The 26,921-nt window shown below is 38.5% G+C and overlaps 1 protein-coding gene across 14 annotated transcripts in view; it reads left to right on the forward strand.

Annotated features, from left to right (window-relative positions):
* Cyld (CYLD lysine 63 deubiquitinase) overlaps positions 1 to 22,732 on the forward strand; it is a 65,684-nt gene extending 42,952 nt beyond the window's left edge. For all 14 annotated transcript variants that reach the window (XM_078032299.1, XM_078032290.1, XM_021721263.3 and 11 more), the window contains 8 exons: positions 1,006 to 1,128; positions 3,194 to 3,285; positions 4,293 to 4,359; positions 13,157 to 13,289; positions 14,214 to 14,322; positions 15,143 to 15,261; positions 15,522 to 15,738; positions 17,464 to 22,732. In XM_078032299.1, coding sequence (XP_077888425.1) covers positions 1,006 to 1,128; positions 3,194 to 3,285; positions 4,293 to 4,359; positions 13,157 to 13,289; positions 14,214 to 14,322; positions 15,143 to 15,261; positions 15,522 to 15,738; positions 17,464 to 17,648 — 1,045 coding nt within the window. In that variant the 3' untranslated portion in view covers positions 17,649 to 22,732. The remainder of the gene's footprint in view (positions 1 to 1,005; positions 1,129 to 3,193; positions 3,286 to 4,292; positions 4,360 to 13,156; positions 13,290 to 14,213; positions 14,323 to 15,142; positions 15,262 to 15,521; positions 15,739 to 17,463) is intronic.
* The last annotated feature ends 4,189 nt before the right edge of the window (positions 22,733 to 26,921 follow it).

Raw genomic sequence — 26,921 nt, forward strand, 5'->3', positions numbered from 1 at the left:
GCATGAGCGCGCGCTGACCCCTTTTATTGAGGAGAAGCCATTCGAATGAGGCAAGGGGCCAGGTTTCAGTGGGAGGCTGAGTCTAGCTTCCTGATGTCTGTTGTCAGCAGGTTGACTGACAGCTGGGAAAGCCACACCCAAAGACAGAGCAAGAGAAGGGGACACACAACAGGCGTTTCCATGGAGCATTCTATCCCAAACAGGGCCAAGGAGTAATATCACAAAAGAACAGGTGAGCGTATGTAGCTCAATCCATGGGGTGACACGCCTGTGTCCAAAGATGGTCCTCAAACTTCCAGGACCAGGGCAATATCCAGGTCACTATGAGATGTAGTGAGGGTCAGAGCCTCTCCGGCTCAGGGAAGGAGAATGTGAATCATTCATACTGGATCCCACAGTTACTCACTCACAAGTGATTTTAAGGGAATTTAGGTATTCGCAAAGTGGCAAAAGGGAGATAATGTTTGAGATAGAACGTTCCATGGAAACGCCCATTGTGTGTCCCCTTCTCTTGCTCTGTCTTTGGGGGTGGCCTTCCTAGAAGTCGGTCAACCTGTGACAGCAGACATCAGGAAGGTACACTCACCCCCTGAAACCTGACCCTCTGCCTCATTTGAGTATCACACTGAGTTGCTTTTGCTTTGAGAAGTAGTTTCCAAACGTCCTCCTGTGTTGTCTATTGTGGTGTGACTCAGATTTGTAGACCCCCTTTTAACTTTTGCAAAGAAGTTTTTTCATCATATTTTTATCCTTCAACACTATCAATATATAGTTTGCCTTCTTGGCTTTACTGTTCTTAACCTGAACGAATCTGAAGACCTGAAGATGGGACCTGGGGGGTCTTCACAGGGCTCTTGGTTGCCCATGTTCATGAAGAACGTGAATGTTTATGCTCTTTGTTCTCTTAGACTTTGCTTCTTTTCCTTTTGTTATTCTTTTTAGAATCTATTTCTTGAAAAATGATCTGTTTATATCATGAGGGAAAATAATGATTTTATTTTGCAGCTTATTTGCTTTTAGTTCTGTTCTGGATACTGTGTTACTTAGACCCAAAGAAAAGAATGATGTAGAATATTATAGTGAAACTCAAGAGCTGCTGAGGACAGAAATAGTTAATCCTCTGAGAATGTAAGTACAAGGAAGATTTTTTGCCTTTAGATGGTATTCTGTTTGCTGTTATCCTGTCTAGTAGTAAATTTATGTCCTGTTTTCCTGTAATAAGAAATGGGAAAAAATTAGTTGTCATGGTGAAATACTGATTTTATTTTAGGCTTTGTTCTTTGTATTTCCATTGCTTATTTAATTTCTTAAGTCTGACCAATGCATAGAACATAGTGTATTCCCTGAAATGCTTTGAACCATTTTAGTGGAGTATGCAATAAGTTAGCAATTGCAGTAGGTATAGAAAACTGATACATAGCATTTGGGTTTCTTATCTTTTGAAACAGTTTATTCCAACAGTACTACTAATAATAATCATACTAGTTAGCAAATTGGTACAGTATGGCTTCTTAATTTATATCAAAGAAAAAAGTAGGGAAAATTTTTATTTATAGAATAGCTACTATTCAATATTTCTGTATTAGAAACAGATGAGATGTATTTTAGTAGCATGTTTTATTTTGAGGAATATATTTAGGCCTCTTTCCATCTAATTTTAATCAAGTGCTTAATCAGGTGATTAATTTTTCATTTCTGGTTTAGAAATTAGAATGAAATTTTTTTTTTTTTTTTTTTTTTTGCTTTTGGCCACAGGAAGCAATTTGAACTAATCTAATCGCAAGTGACAGAACACCATTTAGTAAAGATTTTTGATAAGAGGTAATAGAGAGATATGATAATGTCACATTATAAAATTTAAACTCTGAAGAATTAGGCCATGAATCATAAAACAAATTTGGAAATACAGAGAGAAAAGTATGTAATTTAAGTTCTGTATTAAGACTAATTAAAAATTTGTGACATACTTTTCCATTAAAACAAAATATAGTTTAATATTTTGACCCAAAAAAGAAAAAAAAATAATACTGAAATACAATGAGTGTTCCAGTGACCTACTATATTTTATGACTGGGAAAGTTAATTATAAGAGAATATATTATCCCATTTATGTCTTTTGTTTTCTTTAAATTCTGTAATGAATTTTATAATTGTCTTATCCTTTAAGATGAGTATGAATCTTGATTTTCACATTAATTTTTTGTCTTATGCCAACTTAGTTCTCTATTTCTTACTCCCAGGTAATTGATAGTAGAACAAGATAGGTCAAATTCAAAATTCTTTAAACATATTGCCACTTCTTCCTTTACAAAACATCATAAGTCCATTAATAAACATTTTTTGTATACTGTTGTCCACCCAGTTAGAGTCATAGTTTATGACGCTCTAATCTCATCCACTTCAAAAAGCTTGTGAGGTGACCTTTTGCAGTCAAGAGTCCCTGTGTTTGCATCTCTATTTTAGCTAACTGGTTTTTTGATAATAAAACCCTGCTCTCAAAAGCAGAGACCCTATCTTTACAACCTTTCCCCTTCTCCCAGGGGCTAATCCCTTGGGTGACTGTGTAAGTGGTAGCTGCTCAGTGTCTGTCGGTTGCAGAGAACTAATGAGTAAATATAAAACAGTATAAAAATGAATATAAGATTGGCTGGCTCTGACTTGTGTTAAGCCCATGGTGGAGTTTTGTCAAGGATCTCATTGATTTTATCCTGTAGTCAGACAAGATAAAAGAAAATGGTATATTGGTGACGATTGGTTTGATTATAGATTTTAGTTTCAATACCTCATCAATTCCCTTTCTCATTTCCTTTGGAAGTTGTTTCTTCTTTAGTATTAAAAGGATATTCTCTCTCAAAATAATATATGCTGTTTTATAATGTAAATTTTTAAAAATTTTTAGGCAAATATTATTTAAAAATCCATCATCCCAAACTTTTAACATTATTTTTTTCTTTTATTAGTATTTAACAATCATTTTTAAGGTATATAATAGTGTTTGGGATAATTCTAGTTCTAGTTCTGTAATTTTTCATTCTTTAATCAAAGCTTATATTTGTGTTCTTCAAAATCATTGCCTCGTCTATTAATTCATGACATACTGGAGTTGTTATAAGAAATGTCTCATTATTAAGACATGTTGAATAATTTACTATATAAGCCCATGTCAGCAATTAATGGTTTTTTCCTCACATAGATATGGATATGTATGTGCCACAAAAATTATGAAACTGAGGAAAATACTTGAAAAAGTTGAGGCTGCATCAGGATTTACCTCTGAAGAAAAAGGTGACCACCTTAATTTATACTATATGCATTGAAAATGACTCAAAAAGATATGAATATGCTAATTGCTAGCTGAAACATTGTTTGTGTGGTGTCGGGTATAGTTTTAGCTTAAAATTTGTGGAGAGCAGAGCTGGGCATATGGCTCAGGGGTAGCATACTTATCCAGCATGCAAGAGGCCCTGGGCTCTATCCTGTCCCCACCACTGAAAAATTGGAGTTTTGTCAAGGATTTCTTTGAGCTCATTACAATGCAAACAAGATAAGCAAAAAGGAATTGTTTTTCTATGTGACACACAATTTTCTCCATGTTTTATAAATTCATCTTTTCTTCTACAAGTGAAGAATGATGTGGAAGAATGAACCCCTTTAAGAAGCTGGCTGGTTCTAGTGTATTAAATGAACAGATGCAAGAAAGAGTTCTTTTCTTTCCCCCAGCCCTGACCCTCTGAGTCACTTCTCTCCTGTGGGGAAGGGTCTATGTGCACCATTGGTTTTCCTTGTAAATAGAAGGTACAAAATGGCCTTATATGTACAAATACACATATGTACATATGTTTATGGTCAGTATTTTATTCTGTTCATAGCTAATGGATTTTCTCAAAGATTTAACTTCTGACTTTGATCTTATTAGCAATGTACTTGTAACCAGCTATAATGTTTGGAGGCTGATAGTTATTTAATCAGCAGGAAAAAGAGGGCACACTTCAGGTTTTATTCTATTTAATCTTAAACCCTCCAAACCAAAAATTATTTCACTGTATATAAATGATTATATCCTTTCAAATATAATAAAATTATATCAAAATTGAAATATAATACTTTACTATAGCCTTCAAATTTTGTTTGTATTTTTTCCTTTTGTCAGGAAAAATTGAAAACTATGAGTTTAATTGGAATACTACTGAATGAACAAAATCGAATTCAGTATAGAAATATGGTTGTAATAAGTAAAGAATAAAAGGATTTTAGCATTTTGTCTGACTTATTTGATTTTTATTTTCTCCTAGATCCTGAAGAATTCTTAAATATCCTGTTTCATCATATTTTAAGAGTAGAACCATTGCTGAAAATAAGGTAACTTTTAAATTATGATAGAAGTATTGTTTAGGGCTCTTAATCCTGTGAGGCAGGTACACATGCAAATGCATCTTAATCATTGTTATCTCTGTCGTGCCAGACTTGACTTGAAGAACAAATCCAGTGGCAGTTTATGTCTTTGACCCACAAAATAAAAATCACTTTATTTTCTTACAAAACTAAAAATGAATGTTTTTGTAATTTCAGTTAATGAACCTTGTAAGATGATCTCATTCTAACTTAGTCAAACACTGGAAGAACATTGCTTTTGGCCACCCACCAGTCAGCCACCAGTCGGCTCCTGTGTCCTCAGTTTTTTAAAATGGTCTTTTCCTTCCCCACAAGTTGAAGGACACCTCAAATTTAATGCCTTGAAGTTCTTAGTGTTCTAGGTGGCTGGACTTCCCAGGTAGTTTGAGTGTCCGAGTCTAAATGGGGGACAGTTTTCCATTTTGGCCTGGGTTTCTCTGTGAAAATGCTGGTAATGTACTATCCTCTTCCTTAAAAGCTGATTATAGGCAAACACTCTTACCTCTGTGCCTTGAGTGATGTTGTTTGATGCCAGTGTGGAGCTGATGGGTGAGAAGGAAGAAAGGGGAGAGCCACAATTACAATCATGATGGTGTTTGGGAAGTTCTAAGAAATGAAATAAGACATGATACAAAAGCATCAGGTACCCATTTATTACCTGGACAAGCATAAAATAGTCATGTGTGCATCTGGAAAATCCTAGAAAATTGTCTAGAAATTGTTAGAATTAACAAAAGAGTTTGTAATTTAGCCATGTAAAAATAACCATGGAAAAATCAACCGCATTTTTATATACCTGCAAGCCCAAAGGAAGAAGGGACAATTTCGTGCTTAAAGAAGGTAAAATATTAAGCAACCAATTTTCTTGAGATGGATTTTTAAAAAGACTTAAACAGAGCTGAAAGGTAATTTAATTAGTGAGAAAGACTGTTTTTTAAGTAGGAAGATTAAATAACTTGAAGATGCTAATTTTTTTGTTTGGTACCAGGAATTGAACTCAGGGGCACTCCGTCACTGAGCCATATCCCCAGCCTTATTTTTGTATTTTTATTTAGAGACAGGGTCTCACTGAGTTGCTGAGCACCTTGTGGTTGCTGAGGTTGACTCTGAACTTGCAGTCCTCCTGCCTCAGCCTCCCGAGCTGTTGGGATTACGGTGTGTACCACCACACCCAGCTAAAGATGCTAATTTTTATAACATAGTTTTCACATAAGCAGGACTTAGCCTTTTTTCTTAACTGAAGAAGGTGATTTTAGAGTTCTCTATCAAGTGAAATGGGAAAAATATTGAATAATTCCTTTATTTAAAAAGTCCTATTATAAGCTTAAAAAGGCAAAGCAATAGACACTAAAATAGTATGTGATACTGGTATAACATTAGAATTATCAATCAATAGAACTGGACGGAAAGCTTAGTAGTATGCCAGTATCTTGGAAATCATCCTTCAAACACAAATGAGGAAAGAAAGATATACACAAGGCAGGGCATCTGGCGGGCAGTCGCGGAGAAGAAGGTCAGTTTTGTTTTCCATCTCTTAAAGAAATAAATTCCAGATTCTAAAAACAGTTGTGTTTTTTCCTTTTATTTCCCTAACCCAGCACACCTAAATGGTGTCTTACCTCCTGTGTGAGCCTGGGTGGAGATCTGCAGCGGCTCTCAGGGAGCGAGGAAGGGCCAGACCCTGATGGAGTCGGAGGCCTTGGAGTCTGGAGAGAGCTGGGGAGCCCTCCACTCCCTGAGGGCTCACTGATCCCCACCCCTAGGCAACCTCTGTTATTGCAAGTCACTGTTTAAAGACAATAAAAGGATATTTTAAGTTAGTACTTTTTCCCCAAATGTCATTTTTCTCCTGAACTCATCTCTATCTGCCTGAGGGAGAATCAGTAGAGCAGCAACAAGAGGACCTTACAAACCAGAGTAATAAATAGTCCAACGGAGAGCTAGCTATTGGACAGTTTTAAATGATTGAGGAGACAGAAGAGGGACTAGATATCAATGGAGGTTAAAAGATTTGATCAACAGCATCAAAAGATCAACAGAAGCAAATAGGCAAGAGTGGAATTACCAGAAATAGGAAATACGTCATGGGTGGAGGAAGCACCTCACCAGGGGTAGTGCACCCTGAGCATAGAGTCAGAGAACAAGGAGCGGACGAGCCATGAGGAGGGTACACCCTCACACAGAGAGGGGACAGGGAAGGAGCAGCCGTGCAGGAGATCTTCAGAACTTCTGACAGACTTAAATTCTAAGAATAAAGATGTACAGAATTCTTTAAGAAGCAGGAGTAAATTACCCTGAGAGACTTATTACAACATGTACTTTAGAAAGACAGACTGGATCCAGAATGAAAGAGTGGGATTCAAGAAACACGGAAGAATCAAGAAATTGGTAAACTTGGGTAAATTAACTTTCACATTTAAAAAATAGTGACATTGCTGTAATAGCAGTGACTAATTAACTGCAGGTGCAGCGTGAAGGTAGAGCTCAGTCATGGCCACTGAATGAGAAGGTGGTAATCAGAGCAGGCAGAGCAGAGCAGAGCAGAGCAGAAAAAACAAGCGGGACAGCATCCTCCAGCAGGAAGCAAACGGGACTTTTCTATTCAATGCCGAGTCCTTCTCATTATAGAAGGTGGTCTGCGTATTCCTTGTGGATGTCTGTGGGGTAACCCAGGACTGAAGGGAACGTTAGTGGCAACGGTAGAAAGACCAAAATATCTCTGAGTCCACGAGTGTTCTCATGTCCTCATCGATGTCCAGTTTCTTTTGAAGTGGACCCATTTATACCCTCCTGCCCTTGGGTTTTCCTTAGTGGAGAATAGTTCTAGGTTCAGAGTTGGCTGCAGTCATATAAACCTTGTCGTGATTCCTTAGGGTTTTAGCCTTCCAAAACCTAAGGAGTGAGGTTCACACCCCATTCTTCTGCCCCATGTCACAGAGCCCTGTGCTTTCTACTTCCGGATTTTTGTTTTTTTCTCTGTGTTTGCAAGTCAGTGCTCCCTTAAATACCTCTCCTTCCCTGTCACCATCATTATTTCTTCTTCTTTTGTCTTTTTAAAACTTCATTTGTTCTTTTTAGTTATACATGATAGTGGAATGTATTTTGATATATCATGCATATATGGAGTACAATTGCCCATTTTTGTGGTTGTACATGATGTGTATTAATATATGAACATAGGAAAGTTATGTCTGATTCATTCTACTATCTTTCCCATTCCCCCCACTCCAATCTGATGCACATGCCCACCCCACCCTGCCACCTATTGTGAGTCAGCATCCACATGTCAGAGAGAACATTCAGCCTGGATTTTTAGGATTGTGTTATTTCACTTAGCATGATAGTTTCTAGTTCCATCCATTTAATGGCAAATACCATAATTTCATTCTTCTTTATGGCTGAGTAATATTCCATTGTGTATATGTACCAGATTTTCTTTATCCATTCATCTGTTGAATGGCACCTAAGTTGGTTTCATAGCTTAGTTCTTATGAATTGAGCTGCTAGGTGCATTGATGTGGCCACATCACTGTAGTATTGCTAATTTTAAGTCCCTTGGTTATATGCCAAGGAGTGGGATAACTGGGTCAAATAGTGGTTCCATATCAAGTTTTCTGAGGAATCTCTATACTGCTTTCCAGAGAGGTTGTACCAATTTGCAGTCCCACCAGCAATGTATGAATATACCTTTTTCTCCACATCCTCTTCAATATTTATTGTTACTTGTGTTCTTGATAATTGTCATTCAGACTGAAGTGAGATGAAATCTCAATGCAGTTTTAATTTGCATTTCTCCAATTATCAGTGATGTTGAACTTTTTTATATATTTTATATACATTTGTATTTCTTCTTCTGCGAAGTATCTGTTCAGTTCCTTTGCCCATTTATTGATTTGAGTTTTTTTTTTTTTTTGTGTGTGTGTGTGTGTGTGTGTGAAGTTTTTTGAGTTCTTTGTATAACCTGGATATTAATGCTGTATCTGAGGTGTGGGGGTGGCAAAGATTTTCTCCCATTCTATAGGCTCTCTGTTCACGTTCTTGACTGTTTTCTTTGCTGTGAAGAAGCTTTTTAGTTTGATACCACCCCATTTATTGATTCTGGGATTTTACTTCTTCCACTTTAGAAGTCTTGTTAAGGAACTTGGTTCCTAAGCTGACATGACAGAGGTTTGGGCCTACTTTTTCTTCTAGTAGTTGCAGGATCTCTGGTCTAATGCATAGGTCCTTGATCTCCTTTGAGTTGAGTTTTGTGCAGGGTGAGAGCTAGGGGTCTAATTTCATTTTGTTACATATGAATTTCCAGTTTTCCCAGCACCATTTGTTGAAGAGGCTATCCTTTCTCCAGTGTGTTTATGGTGCCTTTGTGTAATATGAGATAACTGTATTTATGTGGGTTTGTCTTCTGTTCTGTGTGTCTTCTGTACCATTGCTCTTCATGTCTGTTTTGGTGCCAATACCATGTCATTTTTGTTATTGTAGCTTTGTAGTATATTTAAGGTTGGTATTATGATGCCTCCTGCTTCACTTTTCTCACTGAGGATTGCTTTGGCTATTCTGGGCCTCTTATTTTTCCAAGTGAATTTCTTGATTGCTTTTTCTATTTCTATGAAGAACATCATTGGAATAGGAATTGCATCAAACCTGTTTAGTGCTTTTGGTAGTATGGTCATTTTGACAATATTAATTCTGCCTATCCAAAACCATGGAGATCTTTCTGTCTTCTAAGGTCTTCTTCAAATTCTTTCTTAGATTTATGTAGTTTTTGTTATAGAGGTCTTACTTTTTTTTTTGGACATATGTGAGAGAATCATGTGATTTTGTCTTTAAGTCTATTGATGTGATGAATTACATTTATTGATTTCCATATGTTAAACCAATCTTGCATTCCTGGGATGAACCCCACTTGATCATGGTGCACTATTTTTTAATTATGTTTTTGTATGCAATTTGCCACATTTTATTAAGAATTTTTGTATCTATGTCCATCAGGGATATTGGTCTGACATTTTATTTTCTTGATATGTCTTTGTTTTTTGTATAAGGGTGATGCTACCTTCATAGAATGAGTTTAGAAGGGTTTCTTTCTTTTCTATTTCATGGAATAATTTGAGGAGAATTGGTGGTAATTCTTCATTGAAGGTCTGGCAGAGAATCTGGTTCTGAGCTTTTGTGGTAGGCTTTTGATGGCATCTTTAATTTTATTGCTTGAAATTGATCTGTTTAAATTTTCTATATCCTCCTAATTCAATTTAGGTAAGTCATATGTCTCCAGAAATTTGTTGATGTCTTCTTCAAGGTTTTCTATTTAGAGTATACATTTTCAAAATAATTTTTGACTATCATCTGTATTTCAGTTTTATCCATTGTGATATTTCCTTTTTCATAATGAATTTTAGTAATTTGAGTTTTTTTCTTTCTCTTTTTTAGCGTGGCTAAGGGTTTATCAATTTTATTTATTTTTTTCAAAGAACCAGCTTTTTTATTCTAATTTGTTACATATGACAACAGAATGCATTACAGTTCACATTACACATACAGAGCACAATTTGTCATATCTCTGGTTGTATACAAAGTATATTCACACCATTCGTATCTTCGTACAAGTTCTTAGGGTAATGATGTCCATCTCGTCCCACTAAAAGAACCAACTTTTTGTTTATCAATTTTTTTGTATTGTTTCTTTTCTTTCAATTTCATTGATTTCCTTTTTTCTACTGCTTTTGTATGATTTGTTCTTCTTTTTCTAGGACTTTGAGATGTAATGTTAGGTTATTTATTTGTTGACTTTCTATTGTTTTAATGAATGAACTCAATGCAATGAACTTCCCTCTTAGCACTGCCTCCGTGGTGTCCCAGAGATTTTGATATTGCTATTCTCATTTACCTCTAAGTATTTTTTAATTTCATCTCTGATTTATTCTGCTATCCATTGGTCATTCAATAGCATCCTATTTATTCTCCAGGTGTTAGAGTAGCTTCTATTTTTAATTTTACCACTGATTTCTAATTTCATTCCATTATGATTAATAGAATGCAAGGTATTATCTCTGGGGTTTTTTTTTTTGTATTTTTAAAGAGTTGCTTTGTGGTCTCTTTTAGAGAAGGATCTGTTTGCTGCTGAGAAGAAAGTGAATTCAGTTATTCATTGATGAAATATTCAAAATATGTCTGTTAAGTATAAATTATTAATTGTATTTTTTATTTTATAGCTGCTTTATTTAGTTTTTGTTTAGAGGATCTATTCAGTGGAGAGAGGTGTGTTAAAGTCATCCAGTATTATTATGTTATGGTCTGTTTGATTCTTGACATTGAGAAGGGTTTGTTTGAGGTACATGGATGCTCCATTATATGCAGGAATAAATATTTATGCTTGTTATGTCTTGTTGGTATATAATTCCCTTAATCCGTATGAAATGTCTTTCTTTGTTCCTTCTGACTAACTTTGGCTTGAAATCTGCTTTATGTGATATCAGAATAGAAAGCCCTGCTTACTTATGGGATCTATGTGAATGATATGTTTTTTCCTAACCTTTTATCTTCAGTCTGGGGATGTCTTTGCCTATGAGGTAAGTCTCTTGGAAACAGCATATTGTTGGGACTTGTTTTTTTAATCCAGTTTGCCAGTCTGTGTCTTTTGATGGATGAGTTTAGGCCATTTATATTCAATGTTATTATTGAGAAATGATTTTTATTCCCTGTCATTTTGATATATTTCTGGTTTTTAATTTGAATTAGTTTTTCCTTTAATTGACTATGCTTCTATTGTATCCTCCCTTAGCTGATTTTCACTTTTGCTTTTAATACCTTCTTTATGAAAAGTTGAGTACATTTTATAGAGCAGGCTTTCTAATGGTGAATTCTTTTAACTTTTGTTTATCATGGAAAGTTTTTATTTCATTGCAAATTCTGAAGCTTAATTTTGCTGGGTATAATATTCTTGGCATCCATTTTCTTTCAGAGCTTGATATATATTATTCCAAGACCTCTTAGCTTTGAGGGTCTAAATTGAAAAATAAACTGGGATCTGGATCAGTTTCCCTCTAAACATGACTTGTCATTTTTCCCTGGCAGCCTTTAAAATTCTATCCTTATTCTGTGTATTAGGATTTTTTCTGTTGTAATTTTGTATATTTGTGGTCCTGTAAACCTGACTGGAGCAGCAGCAGCTGTGATGCTGGAAATTACTTCCTTATTTTATTATATCCAATCTCCAGACTCTCCAATCTGCTTTGAATGTCCAGTATTAAAGTCCGTAAACCACCACCCCCCTTTGTTTTTCATTCACCCACCTTGTCAAGAAACTGCCTGTCTGCTTAGTTTCACACCATGGAATAGCCAGGAGAGTGACCTTCTCTATCCTACTATCTTGAAACTCCCATTTCGACTTCTTTTAACTACTCACCTCCACTACTTTCAACTTTTTTAGTTTCTTGTCTTATTTTTTTCCCTGTTTGCTATTTTTCCATGATTTTTGACTTTCACAGGAAAAAAATCCTGGCTTTTTGTAGCCATCAACAACCAATTAAAATGTTGGTACAGCATAACTGTCAAGTTTTCAAGTTATCATCTATTCTTATTATTGTGGATTCTCAAAAATCTTCTGCCTTGTTACCAGACAAATTGTGTTTATTTGGGGACCTAATTTGTTTGGGGAAATGGAAGATTTCCTTGTTTATTTTTTCTTTCAGTATTGGGGATTGAACCCAGGGTGCACTATCACTGAGCAACATCTAAAGCCCTTTTTGTTTTTATTTTGAGACAGAGTGTCACCAAGTTGCTGATGCTAGTCTCGAACTTGTGATCCTCCTACCCTAGCCTCCTCAGTTGTTGGGATTATAGGCATGTGCTGCCACTTCCCACTGGAAGTGGAAGGCTTCTGCAGGCTGGTCTCTGAATTGCTGATGTTTTATTATGAAGACTATGTTAATATTTTTTCTTAAAATTTTTGAAATCTAGATATATATATTTTGAAAAAAATAGTCTTACTCTAAACTCAGAAATTCTTTTAAAAAGTTAATAGTAAACTTAAAGATTATTAATCCTTTTGATAGAGTTAGTCTTACGGATTAATGGCATTCTGTAGTAAAATATTTAGAAGGGAAAATGCTCAATATAAGGGTTCCACTGTGGTTGGCATATTGCATGTTCTTACTTGGCATTTACTGAATAAATGAGTGACCCTCTAAAGAGTCAGCCTGCTCTAGCAGAAAGAATGTGATAAATAGTTGCTAGCACCCCTGGGTTCCATACCTTGATCTGCTGGTAAGTTAATATTCTTATCTATTAAAAAAAAAGAAAAAGAAAAAGTTAAGTTTTGTCTAGAAGGTCTTCTAAGAGTCTGTCTTAGTTACATAAGAATTTATTGTCTTGTTTTAAGCATTAAGTGTAGTTTGCTGAATGCTGAATTTGGATGGTAAACTAAATGATTTTAGCTTCTGGCTATTGTTCACACAGTGTTTCTTGACTGGTGATGTTATTTCATGATTTTTTTCCTGGTCATCAAGAGAACTTTTGAATATAAAACTAAGACAAGAAATCATTTAAAGGTCTGCTGCATTATTACATTTAGGTCAACCGAGTTGCTATCTTTTCCTCTGTTGTCAAGACTACGCAAAGCCATACCATTTCACATTCTTTTGTTCTTAAATCCTGTTGGAATGACTTTATATTCTGATTAAAGCATTTAATAATAAAGTACATATTTACTTTACTCTGATTTAAGCATTTAATAATAAAGTACATATTTTTTTCTGTGTGCTTTTAGATCAGCAGGTCAAAAAGTACAAGATTGTTACTTCTATCAAATTTTTATGGAAAAAAATGAGAAAGTTGGTGTTCCTACAATACAGCAATTGTTAGAATGGTCTTTTATCAACAGTAACCTGAAATTTGCAGAGGTTAGTAACACCCACTCACTGTGTTTTATGTGATGGATTCTTAAGACTACTGGTAGATTCAATGTCTGATGATTTTAACCAAGAATAGTTTGAAACACACTTTGTTAAAAAAGCATAAATTTTAAAAAATGTACATTATTTCAACTTTGTCCTTATAGAAAATTCTTTAGACTAAAGATTGAACTTTTTAGATTTTTGTTGCCAAAGAAAACATGATGCTGATTTGTAACTTGAATACTTTTTATATAGTTTAATGCAAAGAAACATTGATTTTTAAAAAATAATTGTCATTTTACCTGAGCATATTATTCAATTATATTAAAAGGGAATATTTATTTTCCCTACATTAAGAGGCAGTGTCAACAAATTCATTTACGTTGGATTGTTAATGAACAAGTGATAAAAATCAGTTTTTTTTTACTATGAGTATTCTTATGATATTAGTAGTGTGTGCTTATGGCTTATTTTTTATTGTATTCATCTCTGAACAGATGTTTTGATTAAATCTTAATAGCCATAGGTATTTATTTTTAAGGAATCTCATCCTTCTGAAGACTGTTTCTGTATTATATTTGAAAGAAAAAAAAAAACCTCTTTCTCTAAAACTTTGATTAAGTATGAACCTAGAGTTAAATGGCACTATAGTCACTGTATTATTTGGCACCTGAGGTTGTTGCTCCCTGACCTCTTGGAGTGGGTGTGTCTTGTGGCTGGGGACTATGTGAAGACTTGTGGCTAGTATTTTGCTGCTCTGTGTACACTCATGTATGAGCCACTCCACATTCACCTGTGCATCCAGTTTTACAGGCCACCAGCATCATGGCAACAATCACTGCTTAGTTTGTCAGCTAGGACTATTTCAGTTTCATAGTGAAAATTGTTTTTTCAGCATTTTGATTTCTAAAAATATGTATTTCTTTTAAGGCACCATCATGTCTAATTATTCAGATGCCTCGATTTGGAAAAGACTTTAAACTATTTAAAAAAATTTTTCCTTCTCTGGAATTAAATATAACAGATTTACTTGAAGATAGTAAGTATAAGATTGCTGTTTGTTTGTTTTCCTTTTTAAGAAATTGTCAGGTCATTCTCATTAGTGGTAGATATAATACTTCTAAAAGCTGTAATCCAGAATCTGAAGAGTTTGGACACACTAAGCCAGGAATTTTAGTTCTTGAAATTTATTTCAAAAAACAATCAGAGATGAAAGTAAACATATTATATATAGATATTCTTATTGTAATAGGATTAAAAAATTAGTCACAACCTAAATATTAATATGAAGGGAGTAGTTAGATGAATTGTATATCTATACAATGAAACTTTCTGCCACTAAAATTCTCTTTTTGAAGACCAGTGTGTATACAAATGGTCCTGGTGTAGTAACAGGTGAAAAGGTAGTTACATTAGTTTCTACAAGAGAAGCCTATGCAGATATGTGTCTATAAAACACCACCAATGTGCAGATTTGTAACTATTCATATGTAAAATTATTAGTGAAAATCCATCATATCAACAGTGGTTATCCCTTGCTAACTAAAAAATGGATGCCTTCAGTTTTCTTCTTCACACTTCTTTGTATTTTTGAATTTTCATTAAATGATGTTTTATAACCAGAGAGGAAAGCATCCTAGAATATATTATCTTAAAAAATGTTATCTGGTCAAAGAAAATGTCTTAAAAGATATTCCAAATTGAAGAAAATCTAGTTAAAGTTTAAGAGAATGGGAGAGAAAGACTTTTTGAAGCCCTTATTGTCTTTTTTAATGCATAGTTCTTCTTTTTAACATTTTTCATGAAAGAATGCATGTGTTAAAGGCCCCTCCGCTCCCTTCCCTCTCCCCATGCTTCAGCTCCCAGGCAGTGCCGGATCTGTGGCGGGCTTGCCATGTATGAGTGCAGAGAATGCTATGACGACCCCGACATCTCAGCAGGAAAGATCAAGCAGTTTTGTAAAACCTGCAACACTCAAGTAAGTTTGCCTTTATTTAATGAATGTGGAACCTTAAGGTATTTGTAGTTGAAAACAGGTTTCAGGTTTTGAAAAGTTCTTTTAAAGGTCATGATTAACTTTAAAAATCCATAATAAAATGACATTGTTTTTGCCTCTTCTGTTGACTTGCTGTGAAGCACTTGGTGGCTGTTTATCAGGATGTCATCAAGAGAAGTGAATCCATCACTTGAAACATGAAGCAAGGTGCACTCATGCCATTCTTTCATGGTCAATTTTAGGTCCATCTTCATCCCAAGAGGTTGAATCACAAATATAACCCCGTGTCACTTCCCAAAGATTTACCTGACTGGGACTGGAGACATGGCTGCATCCCCTGCCAGAAGATGGAATTATTTGCTGTTCTCTGCATAGAAACAAGCCACTATGTTGCTTTTGTGAAGTACGGAAAGGACGATTCTGCCTGGCTCTTCTTTGACAGCATGGCGGATCGGGATGGTATTTAAAACACCTTCTTCCTTGTGTGGCAGCCTGTTAGTGTGCAGGGGAATGGCTCATAGTGGGATAGCCTCTTCTGAGTTATAAGATATTTTGTGAGAAAATCCTTTCAGGAATATGTTAATGACTTAAATAACAGCTCTGCTGCTTAAACTAAGGAATGATATTGTTGTAATAATTGGCCATGCATATGATCTGTATTAAAGAATCTTAAAATTCTTATTTTAGGACTGAAAGATTTTATTTTTTGCTTCCTTTCATTTTTTAATAAACCTAGTAACCATTTATTGAGCTCTTACTGCCAAATTCTCTGGGAATACATCAGTCATTCTATCCAAATTCTTGCAAGATGGGAGCAATTGCAGTTATTTGATGTGAAATCTATATTTTGCCCCTTTTTTTAAGAAATGAAATTGGCCAAATTATGTTGTTATATTGTGTAAACGCATGAATATGTAACAAGAAGTCTCACTATTATGTACAACTATGAGGTACCAATAAAAATTGAAAAAAAAAAAGAAGAAAAGCTGAGTTTTAAGGTTCCTAAAGGTACATAACTTGTATTTAACTCAGTCTTTCTGATCTCATAATTATGGTGGGTTTTTTTTTTTTTTGATACACTACTGTATATTTTCTTCCAAATGGCAAAAGTTAAGAGCAGAAGTAAATACCCTCTTTGCTGAAGTAAGCCTGTTCTGTATGTAACATGTTTCACCCTGAAGTGGGGGAGCAACTGAGCTTTCTGGGTCATTTGCTAGGGCACTCAGTCATCATTGGGTACACACCTGAGTGCCAGAGGCTTGAGGAGGCAGCAGGAGTGAAATAGTTGTCAAAAGAGCTACCAGCTGCTGGCGGAGCTTACAGGAAGGGTCATCCTAGGCAAGGCTGGGAAGTAAGTGTGACATCCAGGGCCCTTCGTTCTTCTTACCCCTCAGTTTTCCTTTAGCCACTCTCTCAAGCCCCAGTCTCCATCTTCTGGTGGCTCTCTAATAACATTAGATGCCACCAGGGCCAGCCTCTTGACAAGAGGCCCAGGCTCTGGATGAACAGTTCTCAACCTTGGCTCGGCTCTCAGCTGCTGGGTGCAGCCTAGCCCCTCTGTAAATGTGCCCTGCCCCAGTTAACATTTGCCCTTAACAGTGTGACTCAAAAGCACAGGAAAAGCATCAGGAGAATTTTTGTTTGTTTGTTTGTTAAACTGGAAGAGCTTTTTCCTAAATCAGAGCATCTTCACGCACAGATTGATAATATTCAAAACAAACTGTACCAAAGGTATGCAAATACATTTTGAAGACATAGGGAAATGTAGATGTGTTCATTTTAGTAGATCTGCTCAAATTGGACAGACTCTTGGTAAGCAAGCCGGGGTGCTCCTGTCTGGGAGGGTTATGGAAATGTGAAGAGCTGAGCGCTGTGCTCATGCGTATAGATCACACTGTTCCCTGAATAACTGAAGAGGAGAGAATCCTGGAAATTAGGTTGTGGGGTCTTTTCAGGATTACCTGTGCTTTCACCAGGTTAATTCACTGTGGCCTCAGAATCCTTTCAGATGCTGAGAGGAGAAGGCTGTCACGTTAAAGGAGCTCTCGCTTCTGGAAATCAGAAGTTCGCTGTTCAGAAGCTGAAAGTCAGTCTGCTCTATTCTAGGACTGCTGACTTGTTTTGGTGGGGCAGGGAGGGTCTGGAACCTCACTGCCCTAAGAAAGTTCTTTCTCTTTCTCTTAGGAGGTCAGAACGGCTTCAACATTCCTCAAGTGACGCCCTGCCCAGAGGTGGGAGAATACTTGAAGATGTCTCCGGAGGATCTGCATTCCTTGGACTCCAGAAGAATCCAAGGCTGTGCACGCAGACTTCTTTGTGATGCCTATATGTGCATGTACCAGAGTCCAACCATGAGCTTGTACAAGTAGCCGTGCTCATCTGGAGAGCTGAAGAGGCCGCGCGTACATTCCAGGGTGGCTCCTCCTCGCTGGGGCTTCTGTTCAGCGCCCATTGCCGGCAGTGGGTGTCTTTGTGGAGATGGTCTTCAGAAAAGGATTCATGTGTTTCCAAATCAACTGCTTTTGTGTTTCTGAAGTATTTAATAAGAAGCATTTTGCACTCTAGAAAGTACGTTTGTGTTGGTTTTTTAAGAAATCTAAATGAAGTTATTATTACCTGAAGCTTTAAGTTAAGTGCATTGATCATATGGTATTTTTTGGAAGCATAAAATTTTAATTGTGACACTTTAAACCTATTTTAGTCCATTGAGACTGTAAATAAATGTTTCTTCTTTATGGACCAAGGATATGAAATCATTTTTCCTTTTTAGCTATCAGATGCCTTGAAGAAGAAATAATTTGGTTTTATTAAGAGTCTACTTTCAATCCAGTTGTTAAAGCCGTACTGAGTTGACTTGTTAATTCTTTCCTATACAGTGCTGATTCTTGCATGTCTGCAATCTGCTGCGTTTCCATGTTTCTACAATAGTGGTCAGAAAATACTGAGATTCCCTTAATGGTGTTGTTTTCTATTTGTTCTGTTTTTGAGATCAGTGAGTGATTCTGTCATAAAATGTCCACTTTTGGATGTAATTTTCTTGGAGGATTAGAGTAGTCAGTTGAAGCTCTATAGTCACAGGAATAACTGTCAAGGAACAGGCTGCGCGCGCGCGTGTGTGTGTGTGTGTGTGTGTGTGTGTGTGTGTGTGTGTGTGTGTGATTCTATTTTATGGACAGAGAATGATAAATTTTATGAAAGGATTGGAATGATAAGTAAATTATGTATTGCTATGCAATTATATAGTCTATAAGAAAATAAAATTGGCTTATAGAATTACTCATTATCATTTCCCCAGAGACATTATTAGACATTTAAACCTCTATTATTTTAAATATTTAAGAGGTTATTTTAAATAAATCTCTAAATAAGATAGTTATTTTTTAAGTTTGATCAGTCACACTTAGTTCAGTTTGGTTTCACTTGAGATAGTGACAGTTATTAATCATATTTTATTGCAAGTTAGCAGCAGCTTTACAGCTTTATCCTCCTTCTGATTAATTAAGTAGAAAATGGATGTTTTCTTGGGTACTTTCCATAGTGTGTGTAGACCACAGTGGATGTTGTAGACTAGAACAATAGATTATACATGTTAATACTGTGGAATGTGTATTCTCTGAGTGTTCTTTTGTGGTGTTTGTTTTTCTGGGACAACTTCTTTTTCTTGCAGAAAGACAGAAAAGATGTCATATGTACATAGCATATGACTTTATAAAATGCTTAATGTCAAAAAATGGAGTCCTTACCAACCATGCAGTTAGCTTTTTAAAAGGCATTTTACCTTTTAGTTTCATCATTCCATCTTGCTGTGTCTGTTAGCTTTATAATTCTAAGAAGGTACAGAATCGCCTTCATTTCTTGATGAAGACGTATATACGTTTTGCACAAGGCTTTGTATGGCTGTGTGCTTAGGTCAGGATGAGGTGACGACTGGAGGAGGCACAGAGGCTGAGGAGCCCGCTGGCTGGCCCTGCTGGCATCACCCTGGGCTGAGTGAGGGTTGTGGGTGCAGTGACCAAGCTGTCTTCCAGCTTTGAGCAGTTCAGTCACCCTGTAACAGACATGCATTGGATGAAGAAATGGATGAAAGAGCCTATTGGCATGATTCTGAAAGGTCCTGGGTAGGAAGAATGGGTAGGACTCTATATCCAGGTGAGACTGATTAACAGCTCTAGTGGAAAATCCAAGCTAAGGAAGATCCAGGGCTGGGCTTGCAAGGTAGAAGATTGAAGGCTTGTTTGGGTGCTTGCATGGTTTCATAGCGTGGGGGTGGAGGCTCCTTTAAGTGGGAAGGTCCTCGTCCATAATTGGTCCCAGTATCTGCTCTAAGTGGAGCTGAACATCCTTTAGTGTCACTTGGGAGCCAGCATGCAGTAACGGATACCAGGGGCAAGCACTAGCGGGGGAGGCTGGGTTCTTGCCTTGCTCCTGAGAGCCATGGGGCCTGCTGGGAGCTTCTTCCCTACCTGTCTCTTCCCGCCCTTCTGGTTCCTGTTTCAGCAGACCATAGTTTGTTGCGGGCACAGTCAGGGCAGAGACGGCTGATGTGCCTGTTGGTTTTTTTCATTTTCAGTCTTAAGTTCTTAATATTTCCTTAGACATTAAATGTTTCAGTTAGCCTTTTTTCTTATCAGATCTACGTTCAAAATTACAACATAGCAGAATCATCTGTTTATAACATGGTTCATGATCCATAGTTAACAAATAGAAAATATAACAAGTTCCTCCATGTCCAAATAAGTGTGTGTGTGTGTGTGTGTGTGTGTGTGTGTGTGTGTTTATAGATGAGGGAGAGAGAGAAGTAACCATGTTAATAATATAGAGGCTAAGTGTATCCCATCCCTCATTATCAGCTTTATAAAGGAGTCTGACCCCATCCATAAAAGAATGTCTCCTAAGACTGGGAAAACAGAAGAAACAGTAACAAAAATCAGCATAATACAGTTGTTATAAGAATTTTCTCCTTAGAACAGTTTAGGATTTTTGTAACTTGTATATGTCAAATGCTTAGGTAATTCCTATCCCTTAGTTTCATTTATTTTTTCATATATGTCATTTGAGAATAAGCATGAGACAGTGATTAATCTTATGGCACTTATTTTGTCACTCAAATTCCTGGTTGTTTAAATGTGTCCTCTTCATAAATCCAGGAGTTACTCCCCTGTTCAGGGGGATTGGCTGGATCTCAATATCCATCTAGGTTATTTTGCATCTATTTGGATGATTGGAGACAGAGATGTGAGTGGAGAATTATTCAATATGAGGCCTTAGCTGAGTGACTGCCACCAATAGTATTTATGGGACATTGATTAGGTGCCTAGGATTGTGTCACAGGGTGCGTGAGGCCCTGTCCCTGTCCTCAAACAGCTTGTCATCTGACTTCAGCAGCAGGATAGCTATTAATTGTTCTTAGCTTAAGTTTGAGGGTTGTAGGAGAGACAATGTGGTGTGACCGGCAGGTAGAAGACAGGGACAAGACACCTGGGTCCTTTCTCTGTTCTTGCTCTGTAGCCTTAGACATCCTGACTTCTTGAGCTTTAGTTTGTTCCTCTGGATAATGAGACGGTTATGATTTTGAATTTTATAGGAAAAAATAAGAAAGCAAAAATTCCCAGGTCCCAGGCTATGCCGACTGGACCTGACTCCTCATGCCAGGGCTGGGAAACTATTGTTGGAAGCTCATCAGGTGAACCTGGTGACTAAGTGACCAGTCAGGTTGGAAATCACTGAAGTGGAAGACCTCAAAGGTCCCTTATCTTTTTGTGATTATGGGATCATGAAATGCTGTAGTATTAATCATTCTACATAAATGTGAGTAATTGAATATTAATCATATTTATCAGTGTTTACATATGGCTTATATAAGAAATGCATTTTAGTGTGTGTACCTAACCTAGGGGTTTTAGCAGTCTTTGGAATACAAGTCTTAAAAGCATATCTGATGTTATTTATCTGGACATTTTCCTTTCATTTTATTTCTTTAGGGGAAATTGAGGCTCTGGGAGCCAAAGAAATAGAAAAATGAAATTCTTATGTAAAGTTAAAAACAATTACATCATTTGTTGTTCTCTGCTTCTTTATGATGAAAATTTTAAAATGACATGGGAAGATTTTTCTGTGGGGCAGGGTCCTTTTATTATAAAGTAAGATGTCCTTGTTAAAAAAAGGAGAGGCCTAAGGCCTATAATAAAAAACAAGGCCGCCTCCCCTAAGGATTGGTCATTCAGACACCACCACTAACTCTCCATCATTGAAAGTCTTTGAATTCCCTAAAACCAGTGTGTGTGTGGAGTGGTGGGGTCTGGTGGGAGGGAAGAGGGTGTTAAAATGGAAACCATGTGCAGCAGACGGGGTGGAGAAGGGAAGAGGTGAAGCCCTAATCACAGACGTGCACAGGGCCACGGGAAGGCAGGGTTCTGTGGCTCTCAAGATTGCCCCTCTTGTCTAGACTTGTCTCTAGACTCCAGAGAGCCAGGCTTCTGCAGGACATTTGTCTCTCCCTTATCTTCCTTTTAGATGTCCTACTGTGGGGAAGAACAGGAGGAAGGGGCCTCTTCCTCTGACTGTAAATCCTAGAACAGCTGATGGGCTTCTCTTGGGTCCTAAAGCAGTGGTGTGCCAGGTGTGGTGGTGCACGCCCAAATTCCAGTGACTTGGGAGGCTGAGGCAGGAGGACTGCAAGTTCAAAGCCAGCCTCAGCAATTTAGTGAGGCCCTCAGCAACTTAGCGAGATCCTGTCTCAAAAAATAAAAAGGACTGGAGATGTAGCTCAGGGGTAAAGCTCCCCTGAGTTAAATCCCTAGTACCAAAAAAAAAAAAAAAAAAAAAAAAAAAAAAAAAAAAAAGGAAGAAAGAAAACATAGCAAAGAGCTGGCAGAGAAATAGAGTCCTCCCAGGTCATGGTGAGTGCGGGATTCCAGCCCGGGTAAAGAGCCTCAGTGGGTTTCCTGGCCCTGGGCTGGCCCTCCTCCCGAGCACTGTGGCTTCAGGTACAAGTCTTTTGTGCTCTTAAATGCTGTCCTCTGCCACCCTTTGTTTATTCTAGAGGGACTGTGCTGGGGACCCAGCTGTCTTTGGTTTTTATTATAGAATGGCCTTGAGCTGTGGGATTTCAGCCCTGGACAGTCAGCATCGTACCACAGACATTCATGGAAACCCCCACACTTCCCAGGGTGTCGTGCTTAGCAGAGGGTTGGTGCAGAGGAGCCCGTTTCCTACTGCATTTCCATTTCTGGTATCCTGTTCAACATTCTTTTTTTTTTTTTGCCTGAAGAATGTCCTGTATTTATGAAAACATTCTTTAAGAAAAACACCACATAAAATATCCCTTTACTATCAGATTGCTCTGATTTAGCCTTAATTTTGTTAAATTTTTTAGAGATGAATGAAGTGCTGCTGTGGAAAGAAATGTACTATATACTATTTCTGTATCATTAAAATGAAATTTTTATGGTTCCTTTTCCTTGAATTCTTTGGGGAATGGTCACGGTGACGGGAAGGCCGCAGGTGGGTCTCTTCCTCCACGTCCGCTTGGCGACAGCATGGCCGGTTCCTCTGGGAAGGGCTGTACCTGGGCACCTCTGTCCTCATCAAACCTCTGCTGTCGATGCTCGTCCTATCTGGGAGCTGTGCCCGGCCCCAGGAGTTGTGTGCTTCCTCGGTCTGGTTGGCATTTCCAAGCTCTGAGCCTAACTAAAACGCAGTTCCCACCCGCCTCAAAGTCATTCCAACCAGCAGTTGTTCCTCCCGTGCTTCATGTCCTCACCTGTGAACACAGCCCAGAGCTGTTTACTGTGGGGTGGTGTGTTCTGGTCCCCACCACTGCTAAGGAGGCAGTCGAGCGCTTTGTGACACTCAGGAATGACAACATGACCTTATAGGAACTGAAGTTCTACTCAGATCTTTTAGGTAATGGATACAACAAATCTCTTTCAGAAATGACTTGGCCGTTATGTCACTTAACTCTGCCAAGGTAGGAAAGGTAGACTGATCTTATTAACGTTGGCATTAACAATGCCTTCAGTAAGCCTTTTATTAAAAAAAAAAAAACATAGCTGAATAAACCTGCTGATAACAAAACTTCATTGATTTTCTTTGTCATATTCAAGGGTCATTATATTTTTGCATTGATTCCCATCTTCCTTCCTCTTTGGGTCTATTAGTGGGATAGGGATAGTACCATGTGCCCATCTGTGGATAGGCAGAGTCAAGTACAAATGAGTCCCTGCTAAGGAGGGCTCATCTGGCCAGAGGAACCTTAGTGTCACCCGGGCCTGTCTTCTGGGCCTCATGGCCCACGTTATCCTTTGTTACCCCTGAATTGCGTGGGTACTCTGTCCTGGGCAGTGGGTCTTGATCCTGGTTGTGGGTTGAATCCACCCAGGGAGACTTCCACAAAGCCACTGCTGTGTCCACCCAGGCCTCCTGGGATCTCAGATGATGGGGCTGGCGGTGGGCATTTGTCAGAGCTCCTTCCACTAGTCCAACATGCAGCCAGTGCTGGGCCCGGTTGTCAGAGAGATGGAGTGTCCCGAGGGACACAGGATCTACTTCTCATTCCCTGGTGGAACTTTCTGTTCCAATAAAAGACAGGACAGACTCCAAAGGGGAGGTGGAGACCCTGTTGTCAACTGCTGGCCTTGGGAACGTGATGGGTGTGTTCTGGAGACGGCAGAAGTGAGTTTGGAAGCAGGATGGAAATTTCCCTACTTGTGAAGAGGACTCGATCAAGATGGCTATAAAGGTGTGTCACGCGGGTGCTGTTGTCCTTGATCAGGAAATATTTCAAAATGTGTATGCATTTCGCATCACAAGCTTTAGTTGTCTAAAACAAAACCAGCCACCGGGTCGATGAGGAAGGGAGCAGGAGGGTTCTGGGGACCTGGGCAGCCTTCCCCTCCCTGCGCTGCACTGGGGACATTCAGGTTTGGGTGGGTCTCCAAGGTTGGTTGATGGCTTTGCAGTGCAGAATTTGTTGTGGGGGAGTTGAACATTTCTGGGATCTGATTAGGGCAATTAGGTGAGCCACCTAGAACTGGGCATCATGAAAGTCAGGTAACCGACAACAGCACAGTGATTCTCATCATAAAGTGCAGCTCAAATTTGCAAGTCTGTCCTCTTTTTGAACCTAACCACTTTCCTAGGTTTATGAGAGTTCTTAAATTTCAGAGGTCAGACCATCCCCTTACAAATAACACCCAAATCTGCTTTAAACATTGTCTTTTCCAGAGGAGGTAGTTTCCGATTGCATTAGGGCCTAAGAGTTGGCTAGGAAGTTGATTCTATCTGGTAGCCTTCCCCGGTCTCTCTCCAACCATCTGAGACACTGAGAAGTGACCTCTGAGGTCTAACCTTGTGGGTGCTAGTTGGTGCAGGTCTGACCAGCCTGTGGAACAAATGCAGTCAGCTGTGGGCCACTATGACCGGCTTCTTGCCTGGTCTAGTTAACCACAGAGGGTGCTCTGGAGTTGTGGGGTGGGGTGATGATATGGGGGTGTATGCATTTTAAACAAATGAGTGCTTTACTATTTCTGGCCATCTCTGTAAACTTCAGCATGTTTTGTTCCTATGCATTTCCAAACTGTGCCTGTAGGCCACCTCTGACAGGTGGGATGGGCTACTCTGGACAAACAGTTGCAGATGTCAGTTTGGTGGAGCACCTCAGAGAGGCCCTTGAAGCACTTCAGCCAGTGGGGGTGCTACTAAGTGTGACAGGTTTCGGGGAGCTCTGATTTGTAGCCTTTGCCAATTGTGTGGTATAAATACCTACACCACAGCTGACTGAAACTACCAAAGTGACATCTTTGGAAAAAAGGTCCAGCAGGATTCATATCAGTGTTCAGGGCTTTCACTGAACAGATTTGATATACATGAATACCCAGGCACAGACCAGAGGTCTGCAAACTGGTGCCCATGGATCAAACCCAGTCTAACGTTTTCATAGCATTTTACTAGAACATACTCACGCCCATTCATTTATGCACTAGCTACCGCACAGCTTTTGCTCTGTATGGTCAGAATACAGCGGTTGTGACAGAGACCTTATGACACGCACGACATGAACTATTTACTAAGTGACCCTTTACAGGACAACTTTTCTTATCTTTCACATAGATAATGGTAAAGTATAAAATAACATTGTCTAAAATAATTATGAAATAATTAGGTATGACATAATTAGGAAGTGAAGAATTTTGAGTGTTTACTACCTTTGTTTTAAATAGAACATTTAATCTTATGTTCATATAATTTAATTTTAATAATGGATGCATTTAAGAACTGGATCATACATTCATAAAAATTTAATGATTGGCTCCCATGAGCCCCGGCAGCAGTTCCAGTTTGCTACTCACCTCATCTCAGTGTCCCTGCAAGCACTTTTAGTGACCTGACCCTCTGACCATGTGGGTATGTGGGCTCTGCACCAGAAACAGGGGCCTTCTCTGATTCCTTCAGTTTTCCTTCCTTTGCATCTTGATCAGTGCCTGGCACAAAGTAGGTGCTCAAATATTTGCTGAATGAAAGAAGTCGTTCAGCCTTTTGTGAAGAGAAGCTACCACCCCATTCACGATTGTAGATCTGACCAGAATCCCATCACTGTCTGCATTTCTTTTGAGAGAGCACAAGAGGTGCCAGTCTCTGCCTCCCACATAATGCTTCCTCTTGGAAGTGGAGATGTCGTAGAACTTCCCATAAGCCTTTTATGAACTTTAAATGAAACCGTGTTTGAGAAGTGCTTGTCACAGTGCCTGGTGCTTAAAACCCCTCCCTAAATAGTAGCCACCGGAAACAGCAGCCGCAGCAGCAGTAGTGGTACTATTATCATCATGAACTTGAGAGAAAGTGGCAAATCTAATCAGCATGTCGCTTTCCACCTCCCTTCTGCCTCCATGATCTTATATTCAGGTCATGCTCTAGAGATTGTTTCCTAAGATTACTTTCTCAGCCATCTTGTCCTTCTGAATGCAGCAGCGCCATCTCGTGGTCATTATGGGTTATGACAATATCCTAGATACTAGCTCCCCAGTAAGTTAGCAAAGCCGACCCCAGGTTTGGGGAGCAGCAGGTGACTTTTAAAAGCAAATGTGGCAGGCAGGGCTACATGGCAGATTACAAATTATAATCAAGATGGTTTAAACTTTCTCTGTGTATTTTCAAGACAGCTGGTGAGCAGGGTCCATTCTGCTGGTGACTGTCCTCTCTCACAATTGACTGCCCTTTTGTCTCAGTCTCTCCATCCATCTTGAGCCTTTAGTCGCCCTGTACTAACAGCATTTAGAATGAGTTAGTGCCATCTACTGGGCGAATGCAGAAAGGTCAGGTGTGAAGTCCTCTGGCATCTATAGAGAAATGAATTACGAATCTACAGCTTCAGGGGGGAAACTTAGGTAAATAGTAGGACCCTGAAGTCACACCCCTTAGTTGGTGCACATCCCTCATTGTAAGCCTACCAGCTACTGCGTTGACTTTCTACAGCTTGCCTCATCAGCCACACTGTCGGCAAGAGTGACCTGGGGATCTGCTGCCTCTGAATCATCATGGAAACTTTAGAGACACAGACTGAGGGGTGGGGCACCAAAGTCATGACCTTCCTAGGTGACCTCTCGGTCTCAGTTTCTCCACCTCTCACACAGGGGACTTGGACT

This window comes from Ictidomys tridecemlineatus, chromosome 15, assembly GCF_052094955.1.
Source record: "Ictidomys tridecemlineatus isolate mIctTri1 chromosome 15, mIctTri1.hap1, whole genome shotgun sequence".
Taxonomy (NCBI): domain Eukaryota; kingdom Metazoa; phylum Chordata; class Mammalia; order Rodentia; family Sciuridae; genus Ictidomys; species Ictidomys tridecemlineatus.